The sequence below is a fragment of the Agelaius phoeniceus genome, chromosome 1, assembly GCF_051311805.1.
Source record: "Agelaius phoeniceus isolate bAgePho1 chromosome 1, bAgePho1.hap1, whole genome shotgun sequence".
NCBI classification, from domain to species: domain Eukaryota; kingdom Metazoa; phylum Chordata; class Aves; order Passeriformes; family Icteridae; genus Agelaius; species Agelaius phoeniceus.
In genome coordinates, this window is record NC_135265.1 from 26,424,943 (window position 1) to 26,446,262 (window position 21,320).

The 21,320-nt window shown below is 43.2% G+C and overlaps 1 protein-coding gene across 2 annotated transcripts; it reads left to right on the forward strand.

Annotated features, from left to right (window-relative positions):
• Positions 1 to 14,299: 14,299 nt before the first annotated feature.
• TAC1 (tachykinin precursor 1) lies at positions 14,300 to 20,956 on the forward strand. Of its 2 annotated transcripts, XM_054634183.2 has the most exons (6): positions 14,300 to 14,454; positions 15,203 to 15,340; positions 15,667 to 15,763; positions 16,381 to 16,404; positions 18,047 to 18,100; positions 20,328 to 20,956. In XM_054634183.2, the coding sequence occupies exons 2-6, from the start codon at positions 15,218 to 15,220 to the stop codon at positions 20,375 to 20,377; spliced, it is 348 nt and encodes a 115-aa protein (XP_054490158.1). In that variant the 5' UTR covers positions 14,300 to 14,454; positions 15,203 to 15,217; the 3' UTR covers positions 20,378 to 20,956. The 2 variants fall into 2 exon arrangements, with proteins under 2 accessions (XP_054490158.1, XP_077031301.1); XM_077175186.1 differs by lacking the exons at positions 14,300 to 14,454; positions 18,047 to 18,100.
• The last annotated feature ends 364 nt before the right edge of the window (positions 20,957 to 21,320 follow it).

The window sequence follows — 21,320 nt, forward strand, 5'->3', positions numbered from 1 at the left end:
GGAAAGGGAAAGGGAAAGGGAAAGGGAAAGGGAAAGGGAAAGGGAAAGGGAAAGGGAAAGGGAAAGGGAAAGGGAAAGGGAAAGGGAAAGGGAAAGGGAAAGGGAAAGGAAGGAGAGGAGAGGAGAGGAGAGGAGAGGAGAGGAGAGGAGAGGAGAGGAGAGGAGAGGAGAGGAGAGGAGAGGAGAGGAGAGGAGAGGAGAGGAGAGGAGAGGAGAGGAGAGGAGAGGAGAGGAGAGGAGAGGAGAGGAGAGGAGAGGAGAGGAGAGGAGAGGAGAGGAGAGGAGAGGAGAGGAGAGGAGAGGAGAGGAGAGGAGAGGAGAGGAGAGGAGAGGAGAGGAGAGGAGAGGAGGCCAGTACTTACCACTCATGGAAGTGCTAAAACTCCATAAGAAGTCCCTATGGAACCTCAGCTCCTGGTGCATCCTCCAAGTCAATCCCCTCCCTGCATCTGAGACCAATCTGAGGAACATGGGAACCAGCAGCACATGGTGAAAACTGCACAACTGCTCAAATTAGCTGTATTTTCAGCCTCCCATCATTCCCTTGTCTCCTGGTGGCAGGTCTTACAAGGGATACAAGGCTCCCTCAAAGGGGCTTGCACCACAGGTATCCTTTAGCAGAAGTGGCATCCCCTGATTGTCTCTCCAAAAGAGCACAGTGTGTCACTTAGACAGAGAAGGGAAGAGTTTGATTAGTTAGAAAAAGCTGATGGAGCAAAAATGAGTGTCCTGCCTCCACCTTGTAGGAGAGTGTCTCTGGAGTGACACCCTCAGATATCTTACACAACATCATGAGTGGGAATAAATCAGTCTAAAGCAGTTTGTCTTTGCAAAGCAGTAAAATTATCAAGAAATATATACCTCTATAATTAATGTAGAACAAATCTAAATAACATAAATGGAAAGCATTTTATGTAATATAAACCCCAATTCCCAAAATACAGGAGCAGATAGCAAACAGACAAAAACGGAGACTGTCACTCTTTTGGACATAAGAAACTTAAATCTCAAGGACATCCTGGAGCTCTCATTACATTTTGTGATCCCTTTTGGTTGTGAAGCATGGCAGGTTGTTAATGAACCCAAGAAATGTTTTTACAGCATCCCAGGAAGAGATGTCTGCAGTTGCCCTGTGATATATAACTCCTTGTGAACCTTCCTCCTGTAAAGCCTCCTGCTTGTTGTACTGGCAACAGTAGTACAAAACCAGTCCATATCCATGTCTCTGTGGAAAACTGTCATCATCTCCCCTTTGCTTGGCTCTTACAGCCTGAAAAATTGCCATGTCCTCTGCCTGGATGCCATGTCTTCATCCACCTGGAGTCTCCCAAAATGTCATTATGAACTCAATGGCTTCAAACCAGATGGAAAAGACTCTTATACATTTTTATTATTTGTAACAATACGGATGTATTGTGTCTAAAGACAGAATATGGAGCTCTTCAAGTGTACAAACTGTTAGTGAGCAAAATACATGCTTTTGGTTTCATTGGGCTCTACCCTATTTAAGTTTTCCACAACCATATCCTGTGGCCTTCTCTCCAATGCAGAGCAGTAATTTCAACCATTTTGTTAAGACAGGCACTCTGTCTTCTTGAAATTTGAGGCAAATCTTTCGGGAGTCATTACTTTTACCATATTTGGTTGGCATTGTGACTATCACGTTGAGAAGTGCTCACAGTGGGCTGAAGGGCTGATGCAGAAACACACAGACCTCATGATGATACAAGCCTTGTTCCCTAAGAAGTTGAGCTAAAACTTACAATGAACTAATAAATTATTACTCATTCCAAATCACATTTCTCATATGATCTATTCTTTTATGAGCAAAAAGGGATATTAGGCCAATAAATCCTTTATTCATTGACAAGATAACAGACCTGTTAACATAAAAGCTATTTTATTTTACATATGAAAAGTAAGTCTTTTAACAAGTTTAATAAGAAAGCATTTATCTTCTTTTTTTTTCTATTGTTTTAGTGATTCAAAAGCTGAGAAATCCTGAATTAATTTAAGAATGAGTTAGCTAATAAATTAATTATCCTGCATATTATTTTACTTTGAAATAGAAATGCTGGTGCACAATTGGCAAAGAGAATGAAATTCTATGGATAAAATGTTAATATGGAGGGAATAAAATCAAAGCAGATTTTTTGGTAGTGGTAGAGGTGGAGGAAGGGGAAGAAAAGGCCTTTCACACCCCAAATTTAAATTCTCTTTAAATGAAACTGGGTCCACCCTTGATAAAGCAATTTTATGCTATGTATGGGTGCTTTTGGCACATTGTAGATAGTCACAACAGCACAACACCACTGTTCATTCCTGTTTCAACTTAAATATGGTTTGGTGACATAAATCCAAAACTGCCTGCTTAATGTCTTTGGGCATCACCTTTATCATGCAGACACTCTCAACACACTTGCAACGAGTTCCCATATCCTTCATATTTTTAAGCAGCCCCAGGTGTTTTGGACCAGTATGGAAATTGTCCATTTTTCTTGTTGTGCTTCTTGTGCATTTATCTTCTCATGGCATAATTTCTCCTTGAGCAACTCCTGATCTTGACTGTGATATATGGTCTTGAAAAATTTATTTGAGAGTGATGTTTTCCCCTCTGTGTTCTAAAACGTTGGACAGGGATTTCAGTCAGTTGAGACACTTGGATGGCATTGGCAGCTTAGACACTGTGCACAGCTCATCACTGAGAGGAAGAAACTGCAACATGTCTTAGGAAGGGCAAATGCAGCTTGGAGGATAAGTTAACTTTCTTCACCAGGACAGATTGTTTGAGTGAAAAAATCCTTGAACATATTTTGTACATCTATTTTATAATTTCATAATGTCCTACCACAGCACAGTAAACTCTGCAGCTTACCTAACATGGCAAGCTGATTATGATTTCATAAGTTTTCCTTATTTTCCTCCATTTTTATGTACTTTATTAAAATATAACATTTCCAGTGAAAACATCCACCAGAGCCTGCTTGTATGAGCTATCAGGAAGATGATTTTGTCAGCACTTGACAGAATGATGTATAAAACTCTCTCTAATGACAGTGTCACAGGTAAGTTTGTTTTACATGACACAGTCTTCTAGATCAAAACTGTGGTTTCTGACAGAACAATGTAATATATGAATGTACTGGAAAACACTTCCTCCTGCCAAAACAAAACAGAATATCTGAAAGATAAACATTTCACTAGTAACATGATCCAATCCTCATTATTCCTATTTACTCTGATTTCAATATCATTCTTGTCTTGCTTCTACTTCTGGAAATCTGGAAATGTTATTGTACATCCCTAAGGGCAAATTGGCTGGACATTGGAGCATGCAGTGAATATGGGAATTTGTAATTCTCTTATTTTGAAAATGAAAGATGTAGTCACTCTCTAGTGCTTGAATGCCGCAGGTAACATGACCTTGATGAAGATCTCTTGATACAGGACTAAAGCTGTATAATGTATCCATATAATGTTTAGTTATGGTAAAATACCATCACATAGGCAATGTGTATATTACTGGATTTGGGATGCAGCCTTAAGGAACATAACTCAGCCATACACCAACTCTGTCTGACAGCAAAACTTTAATGAGCATCACCAGGATGTGGGAGAAGAATCACAGAAGATGCAAATGGGTGCCTGTTGTGGATAACTGCTGGTACATCTCAGTGTGCATCAGAAGGTGACTCAAGACACAAACTCAGGGCTCCTATGGAAAGGCAGATCATCCCTACTGTCATAGGACAAATCCCACCCTGGAGTGCTTCTTAAGCAAAAGTGGTTCTAAATGCTTAGCTGCAAAATCCATCCCTTCTCAAAAAAGCATGAGAACAGAGCAAGAAATTTGTATCATGAATCTCAAAGAAACCAGAAAAGTACTATTGCTCTATGCAATCATAAATATAATAGCTCCTTTTTGGAAAGGAAGGAAAAAAATCGTGTGTCTGTTATTTTTATATTACCCTACTGCTACATTATGTTATATTCAGACCATCTGCAGCTTCAGTGGAATTACTGTATAATAGACAGTGATAAATGACTCAAATAATCTGCTTTCCCCTTGTGAGTAGAAATAGTCCCCATAACCATTTCCCTCTCTTGATTGTACTAGAAGCCCTGGACAAGCAATAGTTCTTTTCTCCTGAGTACATATACCACAGCAGTCCTGATCTCTGGTGGCACATTTTGTGGCCTAAGTCATGAACCTAAAGTGCAAAAACAGTCACTGCCCACCACCTTTGCCTTTGTCAGGAAGTACAGAGTTATCTTTCTTGAGCTCTCTTCAGGTTCACTGTTCATGCATCATCTTCCTGTTTACTCCAAACAAAAAAAAAAAAATCTTAATTTAAAATGAGCTTCTTTTTGTTGTTGTTGTTTTTTGACTGCTTCTCTGTTGATGTACTAAAGTGTTGAACCAAAATCAAGAAGCAGATCATTACTACCTCAGAAACAAACAGATCCTTCAATACAACAAACAATAACAGATCCTTCCACCAGACAACAACAGATCCTTCAATAGACCTATGCACTAGTGACAGGAAGGCATCCAAGGTGACAACAGCACATTCTTCACTCAGCAGCCACCATGCCGATGGGGACATGTAGAACAATGGTTGCAGGTGAATAGCAAGAAAAAAGGGATTTAAAGTCATGTTTCCCAAACCAGCTCCACCCTGTCACGGTGCTGATCATCCCCCTCTCCACAAGAGAAGGACTTAGATTGAAATATATCTCTGGGTGTCATCCAGTCCATCCCTTCTCAATTCTAGGATAAATTCAAAATTATATCAGGGATAGCAAGCCTGCTCTTCCCTTCTTAGTCATGGATAGACAGAGAGCACATGCTCTTATACTTCTCAATCAGTTATTTGTTATCACTACATAGAAGGGGACCATTTTCTGCAGCAAAGATTCCATACAACAGCCTGACTGGGACACTAGTTTCTGATCGTGGAATCAGTGTAAGTTGAAGCACCTCTCAGAACTTTCTACAAGTCCAAAACTCTTCAGTCTAGTGCAAGTGCTGGTCCTCAGGACTGGCCACACAACTGAAGAAGGGGTTTCATTTATAGGTGATTTTTGACATTTTGGTGACCCCTTATCAGCATCTTCCTCTCTCAAGAAACCAACAAAACTTCTTTAATAGCCTTCTCTTAGGACACACAAGACACTCTTTGTACACAGGGCTGCATGTGGCTGCTTCATGAAAGCCTTCACACTTTGATCCTGTTTGCCACCTTCTGTTCCCCAAGCACAGAACTCACATTCTTTTCCACAGGTCTTGGTAGCATGTGGGAACTATTTGTGAAGACCCTTGGAGCACAAAAGACCCAGAATTGCTTGTGGTGTCTGAGCGTCTGTTCATGATGCACAGCCACAGAAAAAAATCACAGACTCATCTCCACTGAAGAGAAGGTACCAGATAAATCTACGGACGTTTTGATATCAAGGAGATTAAAATGGTGTTTATGCATGTGCTCTCCTAATCTCTGCTTTACTTCTGTGGAAAGTCACACCTCAATAAAGGTACAAAAGAGATAAAGTGCCTCTAATGTAGAAGTAATAATGATGGTGTAATTAGTTTAGCCTTTGGCAAATGTGTTCATTGATGTTTTTAAGAGAAAAGGCTTTTTGTCACCTGTTGTTTGTTTTCTGTGTTGTACACTTGACCATGTGTGTTGCCTTTGGCTTTATGTTAATAAAAGAATTTCAGGTAATTGCAGATAAAAGAATTGTAATCAAACCAATCTGCCAGAGACAAATCTTCACTTTCAAAAGTTAGTATAAAAACACAGAGTTTGATTCAGAAAGCAAATGCTCTCATCTTCCGTTTTTCTTAAGGAAAATATCAAGGGAAAAGTATAAAAAGTGTAGAAAACCACTAATGTTTAATGGAATACTTGAGAACATACGAAAAACAGAATACATAATTTGTCCTGAGGTAATAGACCTCAGATCTTTGAGTAATATTTTTAACTTTGTTGTGTCCAAACATATTTAACATGTTTCTCGTTATTTGCTGCACAAAACTTGGGATAAGCCACCCAAGAAAAAGATGAACATTTTATAAGCACAAGCTGTCTACATTCTAAGATGGGGAGGAAAATGTCCACCACTCCAGCTCTCACTTGGAGCATGTTTATTCAACATGCTGCCTTAGAATAGACATCTTTATTCTGGCATAAATCTTACATCATTCTAATATTATCAGAGAAGTATTTTCCCTGCTGCAATGAGGGCACCAGTGTATCTATCAGCTCTGCTAAGCATGGTATTGCCTTTCTGTCTGTTTTCACTAACCAGATCTTTATGTGAAGGTCGATGTTGATGCCTTCATCCTCCTTTTCCAAAGCTAAGAATGAATCACTGAGCAATATGCATTGCCTTTCACGCACTGTGCAGTGAGTGTACACCAATTATGGTAGATCCATATGTAATCCACTTCCCAAATTAGTTAAAATGAGCAGCATCTTTCCCCTCATTTTGAAAAACCACAGCAATTCCCTTGAGCTCTTTGGAGGAGTGGTTTAGATCTTTACTTACAAGGAAGAACAAACAGCTGATGAGATTATTAACTTGAAGATGGGCAGGATAGGAGTGTTCCACACTTTCTACTGACTAACCCCAGATGGTCTGACTGTGCATTGGATGTTTGCACTCTGTTTTCAAGCATCTGCTTGTTGCTGGTCTTGGTCAGGAGAAGTAGGAAGCTGTATGTCATTCCTTGAAGTACTCTAGTAAACAGCCAAAACTTAAACACTGCAGTTCTTACGTTTTTATGTATCTAAATCCTCTTTAATAATAATTATTATAATTATAATTAATTGCATATGAAAATAAAGGAAGACTTCCACAATTTGGAACACATGCAAGGCATGTGATATATTTCCACTATTTGGACAAACACTGTGCCAACTGAAGTACATTTTACTAAATAGCCATTCCTCCTTCACCTTCATGGCCACAGACAGGTAGTGTTGCCTGTGCACAGCACAGCCAATGCCCCCAGCTCTGTGTGCACCTGTGGATACAGAGAGCCAAGTGAACTTGCAAGTTGGCATGTTATGTGGGAGTCAGCACAGCTGCAAATTTGCTCATCATTTCTGTCTGAATTCATTATTTTGGATGTCCTGGGTAAATCAACTGTCTAGGAAACTGTTCAGGGTACATTTTTATAATCTATACAAACTACCAAAACTATCTGGGTACACACAGTACAATGAATCTGTGAGGGCAATGGCATGGAGGCAGAGCATGGGTCTTAATGGCCACTGAGAAAAGTCCTCATGCATCTCTGGATTAATTAAAATATGACAGTTTTGCCTTAAATGGAGAATGGTATGAACCTAGATGACAACCACCTCTTATTGCTGCAAGTGAGCCGGAAGACAAGGAACTGAGCAGAGTGCATGAATTCAGCCCTTTTTTGAGCAGGGCTGGGTGGCATGCAGAAATATTTGGGAATGACACAGTCTGTTGCATCACTCCTTGAAGGGATGAAAGGGTTTTTTTCTAGCCAAGTAATGACCCAGTGATGTTTTCTTGTAGGAATCCCTAGAAGACTTGATTTTCTCACCTTCTTAATTTGACTACTTCTTATTTTATACCTCAAACTTACAAAGAATTAATTTCTTAAGACTGTCTGAATTGTTAATTGGACAGCAATTAGCAAGTCTCAGGCAGACCAGTATCTCATTTCAGATGACTACAAGCCCAGTAGAAGTGAGGACTCTCCCAAAGGCATGGGTGCTTCCAGGTTAACACATCATTCACTGCTTTTCACTAACAAGAGGAAGAACCTGGGAGCAAGATCGTAATGGTGGGTGAGATGTGAATGAATGAAAAGAGCAGTGGGGAAGAGGGCTCTCACAGAGCTCTGACTTTGGGGGCACCACAGGGCACAGCAGGCAGTGCCCAAACACCCAACAGGGAGGCCTCTTTCCTTAGACCAGCCCAAGGCTTTGTGATGCTCATGCTCTTTCCTCTACCCTTCACAAAGAGCCCTCAAGTCTTTCATCATGCACATCAAAAGGAATACTAGAAGAAACAGATGCAAATTATCTAAGCATGAATCCCACCATATCAAGGACTTTGCATCAAGCAGTGGGAGCTGAGGGGTGAGAGAAAGCTGCTCTAATTTCCTTGGGCATGGAGTTGGTCCCCCAAGACTTGCTGTGAGGAGCTGTCCCTCCCTCTCACCTGCTGACAGTGCTGGGGCTCAGCCCGTGTTAAAGCATTTGCGTCAGACATGACAAAGGCTTAAAACTGCTCAGAGTCAGCGTGGGGTGAGTGGGAAAGGATGACAGCAACAAGCAGGTAAAATATCCTCACATGCAATCTGATGAAAAGTCTTGAGTTTCCATAGCATCCACCAGCAATTCTGTCACCTTCCTCCTCAGGACACACATTTGAATTCCAGTGTGAATAGCCCTCCTTTGGTTAGCTACTTCTGTTGAATTTCTATGCAATAAATAATCCCTATAAATTCATTTCACGCTTTTTGTTATCTTTCCAGCTGAAGGATTTGTCAGGGAGTATCCTACTTTAAAATGAACTTGTCACAGACATGAGTCTAGAACTTGACAGTTTTTTAAAATATGGGTATACCATAAGATTCAATATTGGAAGACAAGACAGCCAGGCCATAGAAAGATATTTTACTTCAAGTGATTATCAAAGCAGCAAAATTGTCTTGCTATTTTCTCCCTTTCTCTATCTTTTTTTTCTGTTTTATTTGGGCATCTGAACTCCTTACATCTCCCACTGATTTTGTGCTCAAACAATTTCTTCTTCTTTACTTCACTTTTGTCTCACCATATACAGTGTTACAAATCAATTTTGTTACACAAAATTTCTGGGTGTTTGTTTCAAAAATTCCAATGTACTTTCACAAGTAGTTGCACAGGGTCTCAAATATGTATTAAGGAATTGGAATGAAGTCTCCTAAAAATTGTGAAGTAAACACAAATTAGAAAATTCATAGGTGAGACTTTTGAGGACTTCAAAGACTTATGGAGATATTGTGAACTTCTGTTGAAGATATGTGAGGAAAAAGAGAGATACACTGAGATGCAACAGGTGCAAATAATGAAGATAGAGTTAGGCATTTGTAAGTGTTGTTTTGCATAACTACTAAAAACCTGGTAGTTGTAGTAATATGAGAATTTATTTAAATTTTGCCAAAACTGTGCCCTTTTATCCTGCTGATTTCTGAATCTGTTTTTCAAATGTACTGTGTTACTGAGAAAACTATTAATATTCAATGAAGGTATAGTCATAAAAATTATCCAGTTTCTAAAACAGCATAGAAAAGAGGATGATTCATCAGTGTTTGATCCCAAGTTAAGAAAGTGTTTCAATTAATCAGAGCTCATAGCAGCCATGAGCAGCTATTCCTTTTTTGCCATTGCAACGAGCACTGAGATGCTGTGGGGAATTGGCAGAAGGACCCAGTGTAAAACAAGGCCTCATCATCCCAGCAGGATGGAGTCTGGAACTGGGAGTGGGAGTGAGGCTACCCAGGCTGTGCCCAGCCACTGAGGGCTGCTGTTGCCCAGGAACCAAACCAGAGTGGATGGGACCGTGATGGATCTGGCTTTGATGATGCATCTGTAAAATTTACTAAGGCTGAGGTCAGTCTCAGGGAAAAGACTGTCCTTCCTACAGAAAAGCTTTATGGAACATGCACTGAGCCCAGATTACAAGCAAGGGTTTCACTTTCACCTGTTGATTAAGTAAGTCTAAATCCTCCCTTACTCTCACAGGTCACTGTGAAATAGTTTACAAATCAGCTTGGACAACTGAAGCAAAAAGCCTTACAGAGTGAGCTTCAGACTTGGAAGGTTTGGTTTGAAACAAACCAGCTGATTTATAAATATATTTGTAAACCAGTAAGTACAAAACAAAAAAAAAACCAGGTCTCTGCATCAGAACAAAGCAAAAAAGTCAGCAGCACTTTTCTTCCAAGAGTGACAAACTTAATTAGGCTCAAACATGTGCTCCTTGGCTGCTCTGAGCCCTTTGCACTGTGAGGAGAGTTCAAATTGCAGGTTTTCCCTGGTCAAGCTCAGACCAGTGATGCTCACAGTCTGCCTCAGCTTTGGATACATTCTGTACCGTATTTCATGGTTGTCCCTGGCCATCTTGTTGGTGATTGCAAATGTGAAAATAACCCCTGGTTTCATAGTTAAAAGCAGCAGACACTGTCTCTGCGAGAGGAATACTGTCCTGTATTTTCTATTGAAATGTGCTTTTCTAATGTCATTCCCTGCTGGCTTTTTTGAACAAAATTAGCAAATATTTTATCTCCCTTTTTCTTATGAAAACCACTTGGAGAGTCATGGCAAGGCATCTCCAGGCAGCAAGTCCAGTTCTTCTCACAGTTGTTTTGAAACAATACACATCTAGATATGTCTCTGGAGGCCCTTCTCCTCACCAGCTCCCCCAGAGCTCCTGCAGATGTAGAGATGGCTTTTTACAGCTTTGTTTCCCAGAGATCTCCAAACAGATGAAGATAAGTGCTTTTTCCCCTCCAAGGACATGCTCTCTCTCAAGCCCAAGAAGCTTGACAGGACTGCAATTATTTCCCTTGCAGATGATTGACTCTAGAGATATTAGGTTGAGGGGACAACCTTCTCTGCAGCATTCATGTTGTAGGTTTACATTCAACATTTTAATACCCTGACATTTATTTCCATTTGGTCCCACACCCCAGTTTCACGTCTAACTTAGTGTGGACAAAAGTGAGCCTCAGATCAGGGTGAAGGAAGCTCTCTCTAGATAAGATGTGATGATAATAGTGGATGGATGAGATGGAGAGCAGTGATGGGAGTGTAAAAGATGACAGGAACAAGAAGAGTGAGAAAGCCCATTAACTTTTCAAAGTGAGAATTAAAGACCAACATTGCATTTTCAGCTCTTACAAGATGATACAGTAACTGTAAGATCAGCCTTGCTTCTGCCTGTGCCAGGGCATTCCTGTGGCATGAAAATCTCACTACTCCCCTCCTTGCCTGCCCGTGAGCACAATATAATTGAACCTAGAATGCTTCATTTTACAGGCAGAAGAATAAGAACTCATTCTTTATAGATGCAGAGAGAAGGAGAGAGAGAGAGATGCATAATTACCACATATGCCTCATATGCATTTACATGTACGAGCATATGCTCTGAAAATGTAAACCTTCATTAAAGGAAAAATTGAAGATGACAAATTTGTAACGGAAGATTTAAAAAACAAGTAAGGTGAAAGATTAATTCAATAGTCTGTTCACACTTAATTAGAAAATAGGATGCTATGGTGAGTTCTGCTAATTTTTCCAATGCCACTTGGATGCGCTGCAAATAAAAAATCTTACAGTGGCAAAATAAATCACTGTGTTACAAACAGCCCTCATCTGCAATTGAAATCATTCTATTTACCCTGGAGACACATACCTATGAAAAATTTAGGAGGTCATCAATCACAGTCTCTCTTTCCAATGTTTATAAAGTTGTATCTTTGGATAAGAACATTTCCAGTCTTCTTGTAATGATCAAAATCAGAGCTGAGGTCTGGTATATGTACAGAGAGGATCACTGTGCTCAGGTAGACTGCATCTCACCCCTAATTTTTGAAGTAACATAAAATAACTCTTCTGGGGCTGTCTCTGTTACTTGAGTGTCTCTGGTAAAGTGATGAAAAGACACCTCAATGTACACAATAATTAGGGTCTAGGTTTAACAGTGTGCAATTGTATAGCACAAGACCACTGAAGAACAATGACAGATGCATTCATTTAACTCATCAAATGCTCTGAAATTGTGCATACTAAAAAAATTCAAATCTGTATTCTGCACAAAATCTTACACAGGCATATGCAATTTGATGTTTTCCCATCACACATCAGCTGTTTGTTAATGGTATATGAATCACCAGGTAACAGGACAGCAGCCAGTGTAGCTTATCATTCAATGATCAGGCTTTTTACTGGAAACCAAAACATCATCATAAAATTCAAATAAACATTTCACAAGGGTCATCACACAGGAGGTATCACATTAAGCCTACTGAAAAACCAATTCTCTGAGGTGTGTTTCACAGGCAATTGCTCCCAAATAGTTTTCCATTAGTGTTGAGATTCAAGCCACAACAAGTGCCTTTAGTCCAGTTCCTAATCCTTATTAAGGAAATGTCCGGATAAGGACTCTGAAGACAGCTTTCTGTGTCACTTCCACAGGAAATGTTGACCCTTATTTGGGTCATTTGGATCTAATGATCTCTTGATTCATGACTAAAAATCTTTACTCTGGTTGTTTGAAATGCTCTAACCCTAACAGAGGAGTGGGGTCTGTGCCCTGAGCATGGGGAGAGAAGGAATATTCACCCAAGACACCTTGTAGCTGCCTTTGAGAACACATATTTATTCACAAGATATTCATAGATATAAAGCTGCTAATAAAATATCACGTGTGAGGAAGAGGCAGCTTTGGTATCTATGAGAACCTCGTAAATAAATATGTGAAACAGGGGGGTTTTGTGCCCAAAGGCATTTTACCATGCTCTAGTACATCACTAGGATAGGGACTGGGCAGCACAAAGGCAGGAGCTTCAGCTTGTTTCCTTATTTGAGCCTTCTATGTCCTTTTCACATGAAAAAAATGAACTCAAAATCTTCCTAGGAATCAGCTTTGCTCATTAGCCATGAAATCTGCTCACTTTCTGAAAAGTTCATAGGGCAATGTCTGGCTATTGCAGGTCAAAGAAAGATTAAACAGCCAATTTATTTTAAAATTGAGAAAGAGAAAGTGAACTTGATCTATTAATAAGTTTTTCACTTCCACCCAAACTATTAGATAAGCCTGAGATAAAGTACTTGAATTCATTAAAGTCTGAAGACTGGAAAGGACCCCTTTTTAATTTTTTCTTCTCTTGCTCTCTCAAAAAATAAAATCACTGTAATTTCATAGGTCAAGTTATGGTTACATCCATTTTGGTAAAATGTTGAATTAGCGAATTAGAAGAGATAGGATACTTCAGTTCAAATTTGTACTTTCCAAGTGATAGAAATTGACTTCATAGAAAGTTGGGAGTTCTCAGGATTTCTGAGAGACACGAGCTTCAGGAACATTTGCATGATTGGCAAGCCTGGTTTGGTGTATCTGATGGTGCTCTGTTGGCACTATAGTAAACAGAAACAAAATAATAAACAAAACCACAAGAAAACAGTTTTTCTTCAAGAGACTTCAAAATTCACACACCAAAGGGAACGCTGCAAAGGTGCGGCATGAAAATCTGATGGTTTGGGTTTCCAGAGTTGATAAACACTGCGGTTTCTGCCAGCTTGTTGATAGTCAGAATGAGGAGCATTCTCACCACCCGTGCTCAAGCCCTCAGCAGAGGTGCCCAATGCAGGTGCTTGGGCTGCATGAAATCCCTTCTCCAAATCGTTCTTTCTCAACCACACCCACAAGAGTGACCCTTAGCTGACTGGGTCACAATCTTATTTAACTGCAATCTTATAGACAAATCTGTCACAGGGGAAGGACGCCGGCAGGGATTGCTGCTGCAGACTATGGCTCAGTACTCTCTCCAGTACAGGGTTCGCCTTTTCCCGCAGCCAGCCCAGCGGTGCCGGCCTGCTGCCCGGCCATGGCAGCCTCCGAGCAGGCACACACACCCCGGACCTGGCGGTGGCAGCCTCTGAGCAGGCACACACACCCCGGACCTGGCAGTGGCAGCCTCTGAGCAGGCACACACCTCCCAGACCTGGGGTGTCCGCACCCACCCTGTCTGGCCCTCCTCAGCTTCGTGCATCCCTCACTTTTAGTCCCGGTGGGCTGGGGCTACCTGAGCAGCGGCACGGGGGAGACAGGGCCGGGGGCAGGAAGCGGCCCGGGCACGGAGGCTGCCCCTCTGCCTGGCCGCCGGGGCTCGCTGCCCGCTGCTCTCCCTGCCGGCAGTGCCGCTCGCAGCGGGGAGCATCTCTCCGTGCCCTGGGGGAGCGGGACAGAGAGGCAGAGGCGACAAGAGGCATCTGCACCCTTACATCCGCATCCCGCATCCCTCATCCCTCATCCAGATCCACACCCTCACCGCGCGTCCGCCGCCGGGACGCGCCTTGGCCGCGGACGGTGCGGGGCGGCCCCGAGGGCGCGGAGCTGCGGGGAGGGAGCGGCGGAGCTGCGACGGGAGCCGCCCGCTCCGCTGGCCCCGGGCAGCGACGGGAGCCGCCCGCTCCGCTCCGCTGGCCCCGGGCAGAGCCGAGAGGCGCCGCCGGAGCTGGGGGCGGGGGCTGCTCGCCGGGGCGGGGGCTGTGACGGGGCTGGGACGATAAAACCGGGGGTAATTGCATTTAGGCAAATGAGGCTGTCCCGGCCCTCCCCGTCTCCCGGCATATAAAGTGGGGAGCGCTCCCAGGGCCGGCCAATGCGCTCGGAGAGCAGCGCTCGCCCTGCCCGCTGCAGACGGTGCGTGCGCTGCGGGAGCCCGGCCGGCCGCGCCTGTGGGCGGGGGGTGCGCTTGTCCTGTGGCTGTCTGTGTGTGTCTGTGTTTGTGTGTGTGTATTGCTTTGTCCCGGTCCGTATGTGGCTGCCTCTCTGGGGGGTGTCTACTCGTGCCTGTGTGTCCGCACGTGCGAGCCTGGATGTGCCAGCATGTTTTTGTGCCCGTCCTTATGTGTCTGGGTGTGCAAAGGGATGAGTGTGCACCTCTGGACACATGTGTCTCTGTGTTTGTGTGTGTGGACAGCTACGTTCCTCCGTGTGTGTAGCTCTTTGAGTTCGTGAGTGGATGCATGTGTACCTGGATGTGTGTATGAGGGGGATGCATCTGTCTGCGTGTGAGTATTTGGGAAAGTGCAAATCCTAGATGTGCATAGACGTGTGAGGGTGTATTTAAATCTTCCTCCGTACGTGCGTGTGTGAAGGGGCACCGCTGGCTGTGTGTGTCTGTGTGTCTGTCCGTGTGCTGGGGAACACACCGAGCTGCGTGCCGCTGTAGTTGGTGTGGGGTGTGTGTCTCTCCAGAGGGCTCTGCAGCAGTCGGGGCGGGGGTGCCGGTGTAACTGGGCAGTGTGGGGCTGTCCGTGCGAGGGAGTGTGTCCGCAGTGTGCCCGGGGGCTGTGTGTCCGGGCGGGCAGGGCTGTGTGTCCGGGCGGGCAGGGCTGTGCGCTGTGCCTGCCTGCGGCTGCCACGGCTCCAACCTCTGCCCCCGCAGGACGTCCCGGCGGCGATGAGGCTCCCGCTGGCTTTCGCCGTGCTCCTCCTGGCCTCGTCACAGGCGCTGGGCGAGGAAATGGGAGCCACCGACGACCTCAGCTACTGGTCCGACTGGTCCGACAGTGACCAGGGGAAGGTGAGCCCCGGCGGCCCCGCGGGGTGGGGAGCGAGGGGTTCGGAGCCGGGGGCTCCGTGCAGGGAAGGGCTCTGTGCCGGGAGGGGTTCGGAGCCGGGGGCTCTGTGCCGGGAGGGGTTCGGAGCCGGGGGCTCTGTGCCGGGAGGGGTTCGGAGCCGGGGGCTCTGTGCCGGGAGGGGTTCGGAGCCGGGGGCTCTGTGCCGGGAGGGGTTCGGAGCCGGGGGCTCTGTGCCGGGAGGGTTCGGAGCCGGGGGCTCTGTGCCGGGCTCTGCCCCGCCGGGACCGAAGGGGGGTCCACACTGAGTTCCGCCGCTGTCGCCCCGCAGGAGGAGCTGCCGCTGCCCCTGGAGCACTTCCTGCAGAGGATGGCCCGCAGACCCCGGCCCCAGCAGTTCTTCGGCCTCATGGGCAAGCGGGATGCCGGTGAGCGGGGCGGGGGCTGCTCACGCCTCTCCGCACAGCTCTTGTCCCCGTTCCTGTCCAAATCTTACACGGTTATCGCTCGGGAATATGTGTTACATCTGTAACACATAATTTCTTGGGCTGCCATGAGGGTACTTTGGGTTTAGGCTTTTTTGCTGTGTTGTTTCTTTCAAGTTTTGTATGAGATAAGAGTTTAAAGCCCTCTCTTTTCCAATCAGTGAGTTTAAGTGTGTACCGGTTACAGCCCGTAAACCCCAGTAAGGGATAGCATGATAATTCATAGGTCAGCATACTTGCCATCACCAAAGTGAAACTGGAAACTGGTTGAGTATACAATTATTGTCATGTTTTCTACACGTTTACCCAACCAAGAATTGATCTAAGAAATTGGAGCTAAACTAATCTAAATTGTGTGGGTTAAACTGAAACAAGCTTTTAGTCTCTTCAAAGAGAAATGCAGTTGTAAACCATCACTCTAATTCCCTTAAGTGGAATATGCGTAGGTTAGTTTTTGTATCTGATTTTTTGAAGCACTGCAATAGCATGATATGTATATGCCAATCCTTTTTTAACAACTCTTTTTGTCTTTTTTCTCTTTCCTTTCCTCTTCCAATCAGGATATGGCCAGATCTCTCACAAAAGTAAGTTTAAAAAACACAAATATTTTAAGTAATCATTAGAAGACATTCAGATAGAGAATAGTGTATTTGACAGGATTATTTAGAAGGTGACTGGTTTCAGCCAGGGACTGCCAGCACCACTGGTGGAGAAATGATCTATTAAAGAATTGAAACCTCCCCTTCTGCGCCACTGTGAGCCTGTATCTCATCTGAGCTGCTGCAAGCTTGAGATTTCAATCCATATTAATGTGCGGATGTTGCAGCTCTCTCTTATTTCCCAAGGGGGGATTTTGTAAGCCTTTCTCATTGGCAAGGCAGGCTTACTGCCAGACTCTGAGAGGAGCAATTAAGATGGCAAAATCTGGAAGATTAGAATAATGAATTCCCAGGTCCCCAAGAATGCTTTCATGGGAGCACCCAGTCCTCACATGCGAGATGCTGCATCTGTGCCCTCAGCATTGTCTGGGAATCAGGAGGGGCTGAGTGATGATGTGCTGCCATGTGAAGAGCCATATCTTGCCCCACTAGTAAGTGTGCCTTGCTCTGCTTCTGTGTAACGCCCAGCAGGAGATGCTATCAGCACTGGGGTGTTACCTTGCTCTGCACAGTGGTAATTTTATTTTCTGAAATTATCTCACCATGTTTAAAGAGAAACTGGAAGATTTTTATTAAGTAAACATTATCTTATATCCTGTGAAACCTCCTCTGTCCACAGAGGCCGGCAACTCTCCCAGTGTTCTGTTATTCACAAGATGCTTTCTCTGGGGTTATGCATTGGAAGACCAAATAAAGAGTCTGATACAAAGCTCATGCCAAATTACCATCTGACTAAAGTAAAAAAATTACAATTTTCTGAAACTGCTTCAGCTTGAATTAATACACATGAGGTCTGAGTATCTTGCTTTGTATATGAACTCACCAAGCAAAATTCTTTCCAAAGAGAAACTTCTAGGTTTGACTCCAAAGCCGCTTTAGATAAAGCAGAACAGTTAATTTTCATTCCTTGTCTGAAACTATAGCTACTACTATAACCTGATATGTACTGTAGGCCTAAACTTGAAGTAATTTATCCTCTACACTTCCAGTGTCTTGAGAATTACTAAAGGGACAGGAAGGTAATACCTGAACTTATAAATATTCCAAAAATAGAGCCAGACTGTCCAGCTCAGACATGTCCAGACACAGAGTCCCATTGGCTTCTTCTCCAGTAAGGGCTCCACCTGACCTGTGAGGGAGGATTTTCTTCCATGTTACAGAAATAAAACAACAACAGGTAGAAGAGATGCACCACACAGACACAGGCTATACCAAGACACTGCCTTCTTGTGCATTTGCTCAGATCAGTAGGAATCATAATGGGAGAGAAATAAGTTTTGTACTGTTAGTGGCCATTGGTTTTCTGTTATACTTAAAAAAAACCCAAAACCAAAGGTCTATCTAACCTAATGAGAAGATGTCCACTAACTGGCCTGTGCCTTGGTCTATCCTGTTCAGTCTGATTAGTCAGACTGCTGTTCATTCTCTGTTGTCTGAGAGTGATGTGAACCACTGGTCTGTGATATAAACAGTTTCAGACCCTGTCTTCTTTCCTTGCAAGAACCTGTTATTTTAAAAGCCTGCCTAGTTAAAATGTATTAAAATACCCCTAAATATATTTTTTCAGGGCATAAAACAGACTCCTTTGTTGGACTTATGGGCAAAAGATCTTTAAATTCTGGTATGTATTTGACTAAATCTGATACTTGGTGATATTCAGCCTCTTCATTCCGTTGCCTCTTTGTTCTCTCCCAGCGGATGGAAGAAGCAGTTTTCATGCAGTGTAGATCCAGAATTCTCTGTAAAAGAATCAGGATTTTCTTTGTTACCCAAGATATTTCAGTGTTCACTTCAATGTTTGAAATGACCAGGCTAGTCTGAGCTGCTGGCAACTCAGGTAGAATTCCCCAGAGCACTTTCGTTACTGTCCTGTCCTTGCATGTCCTGCTAGTCCCCGAAGTGCTATTAAAACAAAACCCCCTAAATTTTAATGACATATCAAGAAAAATGTGGAGGCTGAAAATGCAAGGGTCACTTAACTTGAGGTCTAAGTCCAGAACTCACCAGGTAAAAGGATATCTTCTCTGGAGACCCTTTTTCCTAATACTTGGAGTAGAAGGTGAAAGAACAGAACTTTGCCATTAACACCATCTCATTCTGCAGATCAGGCTATTAAATGTTCACAGTCTCTTTCAGCTTTTGACTTCACCTAAAGCATTTTAAACTCTGAATGGGTACTGTGAATTTGTTTTTTTCCCCATAGCATCCATATGGGCCAGAATTCTCCTCTCCCCTCCTGTGCAGAACCCGGAGTCTCCCCATAGCTCTACCTTCCTTCCCTGTGCTCTAGGGCTGTACTAAGGAAATCCCTCACTGTGAGCTATAAAGTATCAGTTGATTCTCCAGGATAAGAATTAAAAAAATAAAAAAATAATAGTATTTCATGTCTCTGAAATAGTTCTCACTGTTTTGTTAAATGGATGATAAAAGTTAAATTACTAGCTGACACCTTTACATTATGTGGATACATGCTGTGATCTATATTCTGCAATTATGGCTGTCAGTAACTTTTATTTTCAATTAAACCCCCTTCAAGACTAGTAATATTGCTCTCTGCATTATTTTGCAAATTGCTACATATCATGAATAATTTTGTACAATTTTCTGCAGTGGCAATAGCTATTAAATGCATAATACCTGTAAATATATCTGCTATCACAAAAGTAAATAGCCTGTAAGTAATAAATTTGGTTTGGTTTCCACTGGGATTACATTTACATTAATATGAGAATGTAAAATACAGAAAATGTTTTAAAAATGCAAAGATGTTATTGCCCTAATTTCAAAATTGCTGGTATAGTCAGGATACTGTTATGTGGTATTTCTGACAAAAGGGAATAATGATGTTTTACTCTGCTGGGCAATGTAACACCTGTCTGACAGGTAAAACTAGAATTCACAGCTTTTCTGCCTCTGCAGGGAGGCTTGAGGGGGAAATGATAAGAAGTTTTTTTTGCTCCACCAGAGGAGAAGATGGGTCCTAAGGACTATGTAATCAAAGCAAGATCAGGAATAGTGAGTTCTAGGACTACCCTCACTTCTCCCTTTTGGGAGATATTTAACTGGGCAGGACCTTTACCCCATGCTGTGATTCTGTTCTGCAGGAAGCCCCTGAGCTCCCTGGTAGTGGGCAGGAGCTGGTGCTGTCCCCCTGGGTGTGAGCACGTTGCTGATTTACAGCTTCAGGTGCCAGAGCAGGGTGAGGGGAGGCTGATGTCTCCATCCCTGGTTTGGGGACAGCCTTGCTCAAGAAAGGCTCTCTGGATTTCACTCTCATTTTAAATGAGAAAGAAGGAGAGATCTACCACTACTAAATGTAAAATACATTGCTTAAGACTATTTTAGCCTGCAGCTTGTCAGCATGGTAGTCTGAGAAGCTTGAGGAGCTTGGCTCCTGCCACAGTGTACAGTAAAATTATCCCTGTGGGCAGGGCTTGTGGACAGGGAGAGTTTCCAAGAGCTGGAAAAGAGCTGACTGCACAGGAATGAAGGTGGATATGTGTGTGCAGAGCCCCTCTGCCACAAATTGACCTGAATGCTTAGATCCTATCAGTTAGATGAATCACTGGGAGGTAAAGGGGCTTTGAGTTAATGGTGCTTCAAGCAGCTCAGCAGATGAGAGCTGGAAAACACTGCTCAGCCCTTCAGCCTTCTGGAGGACAGTGTGGTCTGAGAGGTAAAACCAAACCAAAGCAGCTCAGGGATGGGCCAGGAGCCCTGGTCTCTGCTCCAAACATGCCACTGGTGCCTGGTTGTGCCAGCTGGCTGCAGGTCTCTGACACTTTGTGTGCTTGCTGGTGCTCGTGCAAGGCTGTACCTTGTGCTTCAATGTGCTTCGTTTTTTGCAGGGTCCTCTGAAGGGAGCATAGCACAGAACTACGAACGGAGGCGTAAATGAGACATTCCCGTGCATTATTTATTAAACTTCATTTGTTCTAATGGCCAATGCAGTGTAATATAAACTAACCACTGTATGAAATAATTATTTATTTAATAACTGAAGGGGTTTGGTTTTTTTCGAGTTGTACATTCAATAAAAGTATTATTTTTCATATTGTGGCAGCGACACGTGTTGTGTAGGTGTGTTGTGGTTCTGAGAGGACCAGCAACCCTGGTGATGTCTCACAACAAAGCACATGTTTGATATGACCTGTAGAGTTATGTTTACTAAACAAGCAAGTATTCTTTTGTTCATTGAAAGCGAGTCTATCAGCTTCACTGCTAGTGCAGAACAGAACTGATGTCCAGTCTAGTGCCTCAATTTGTTTTCATGGTTTATTATGTACTGTAATTTCTGTATCAAAAAATATATTTGTATCATTGCAGCATGTTTTATGTTCTGTGATTATGCATCAATATATTTTAAAAGGGGGGATGGGTAATGTTTGAATGGGAATCCAAAGTCTTCATTTCATAGTCTGGAATTTTATGATAGTAACATTTTAAATAAAAACTACTCTGGGGCTTTTGCAACATACTTCCTTTGGTGATAGTGATGGAGTTATTTCCCACGTTGGTCTGGAATAAGAAATAGCAACAGTGGTCTGAGACTGGAAAGAAAGATCAAATTATTTTCTTTTTGCAGGGAAGCTGTGAACCTCCTCATGTGTGTTTTGGTGAAGGTTTGAGGGATTTGCTACTGGAGATAGGAGTTCCTGGGATTGCTCCAGGTCACACAAGGTGCCACCCCTTCTAAACCTGATGGAAATCAGGAAGCGTGTTTACTGAATGGAAAGAGCAGGATGTATCCCCCCCCAGCTCAAATAATTTGGTGTGGAATTAATCCAGCATTGTAGGTTTATTATTTGAAAGCCAAGCTCTTAATAAGTTCTATCCCTCAG

Bases quoted from the DNA above. Each gene is read 5' to 3' on its own strand.
- TAC1 (XM_054634183.2), top strand. From the start codon at position 15,218: ATGAGGCTCCCGCTGGCTTTCGCCGTGCTCCTCCTGGCCTCGTCACAG. The intron at 15,341-15,666 runs GTGAGCCCCGGC...GTCGCCCCGCAG, and splicing joins CCGACAGTGACCAGGGGAAG to GAGGAGCTGCCGCTGCCCCT. The intron at 18,101-20,327 runs GTATGTATTTGA...CGTTTTTTGCAG, and splicing joins CAAAAGATCTTTAAATTCTG to GGTCCTCTGAAGGGAGCATA.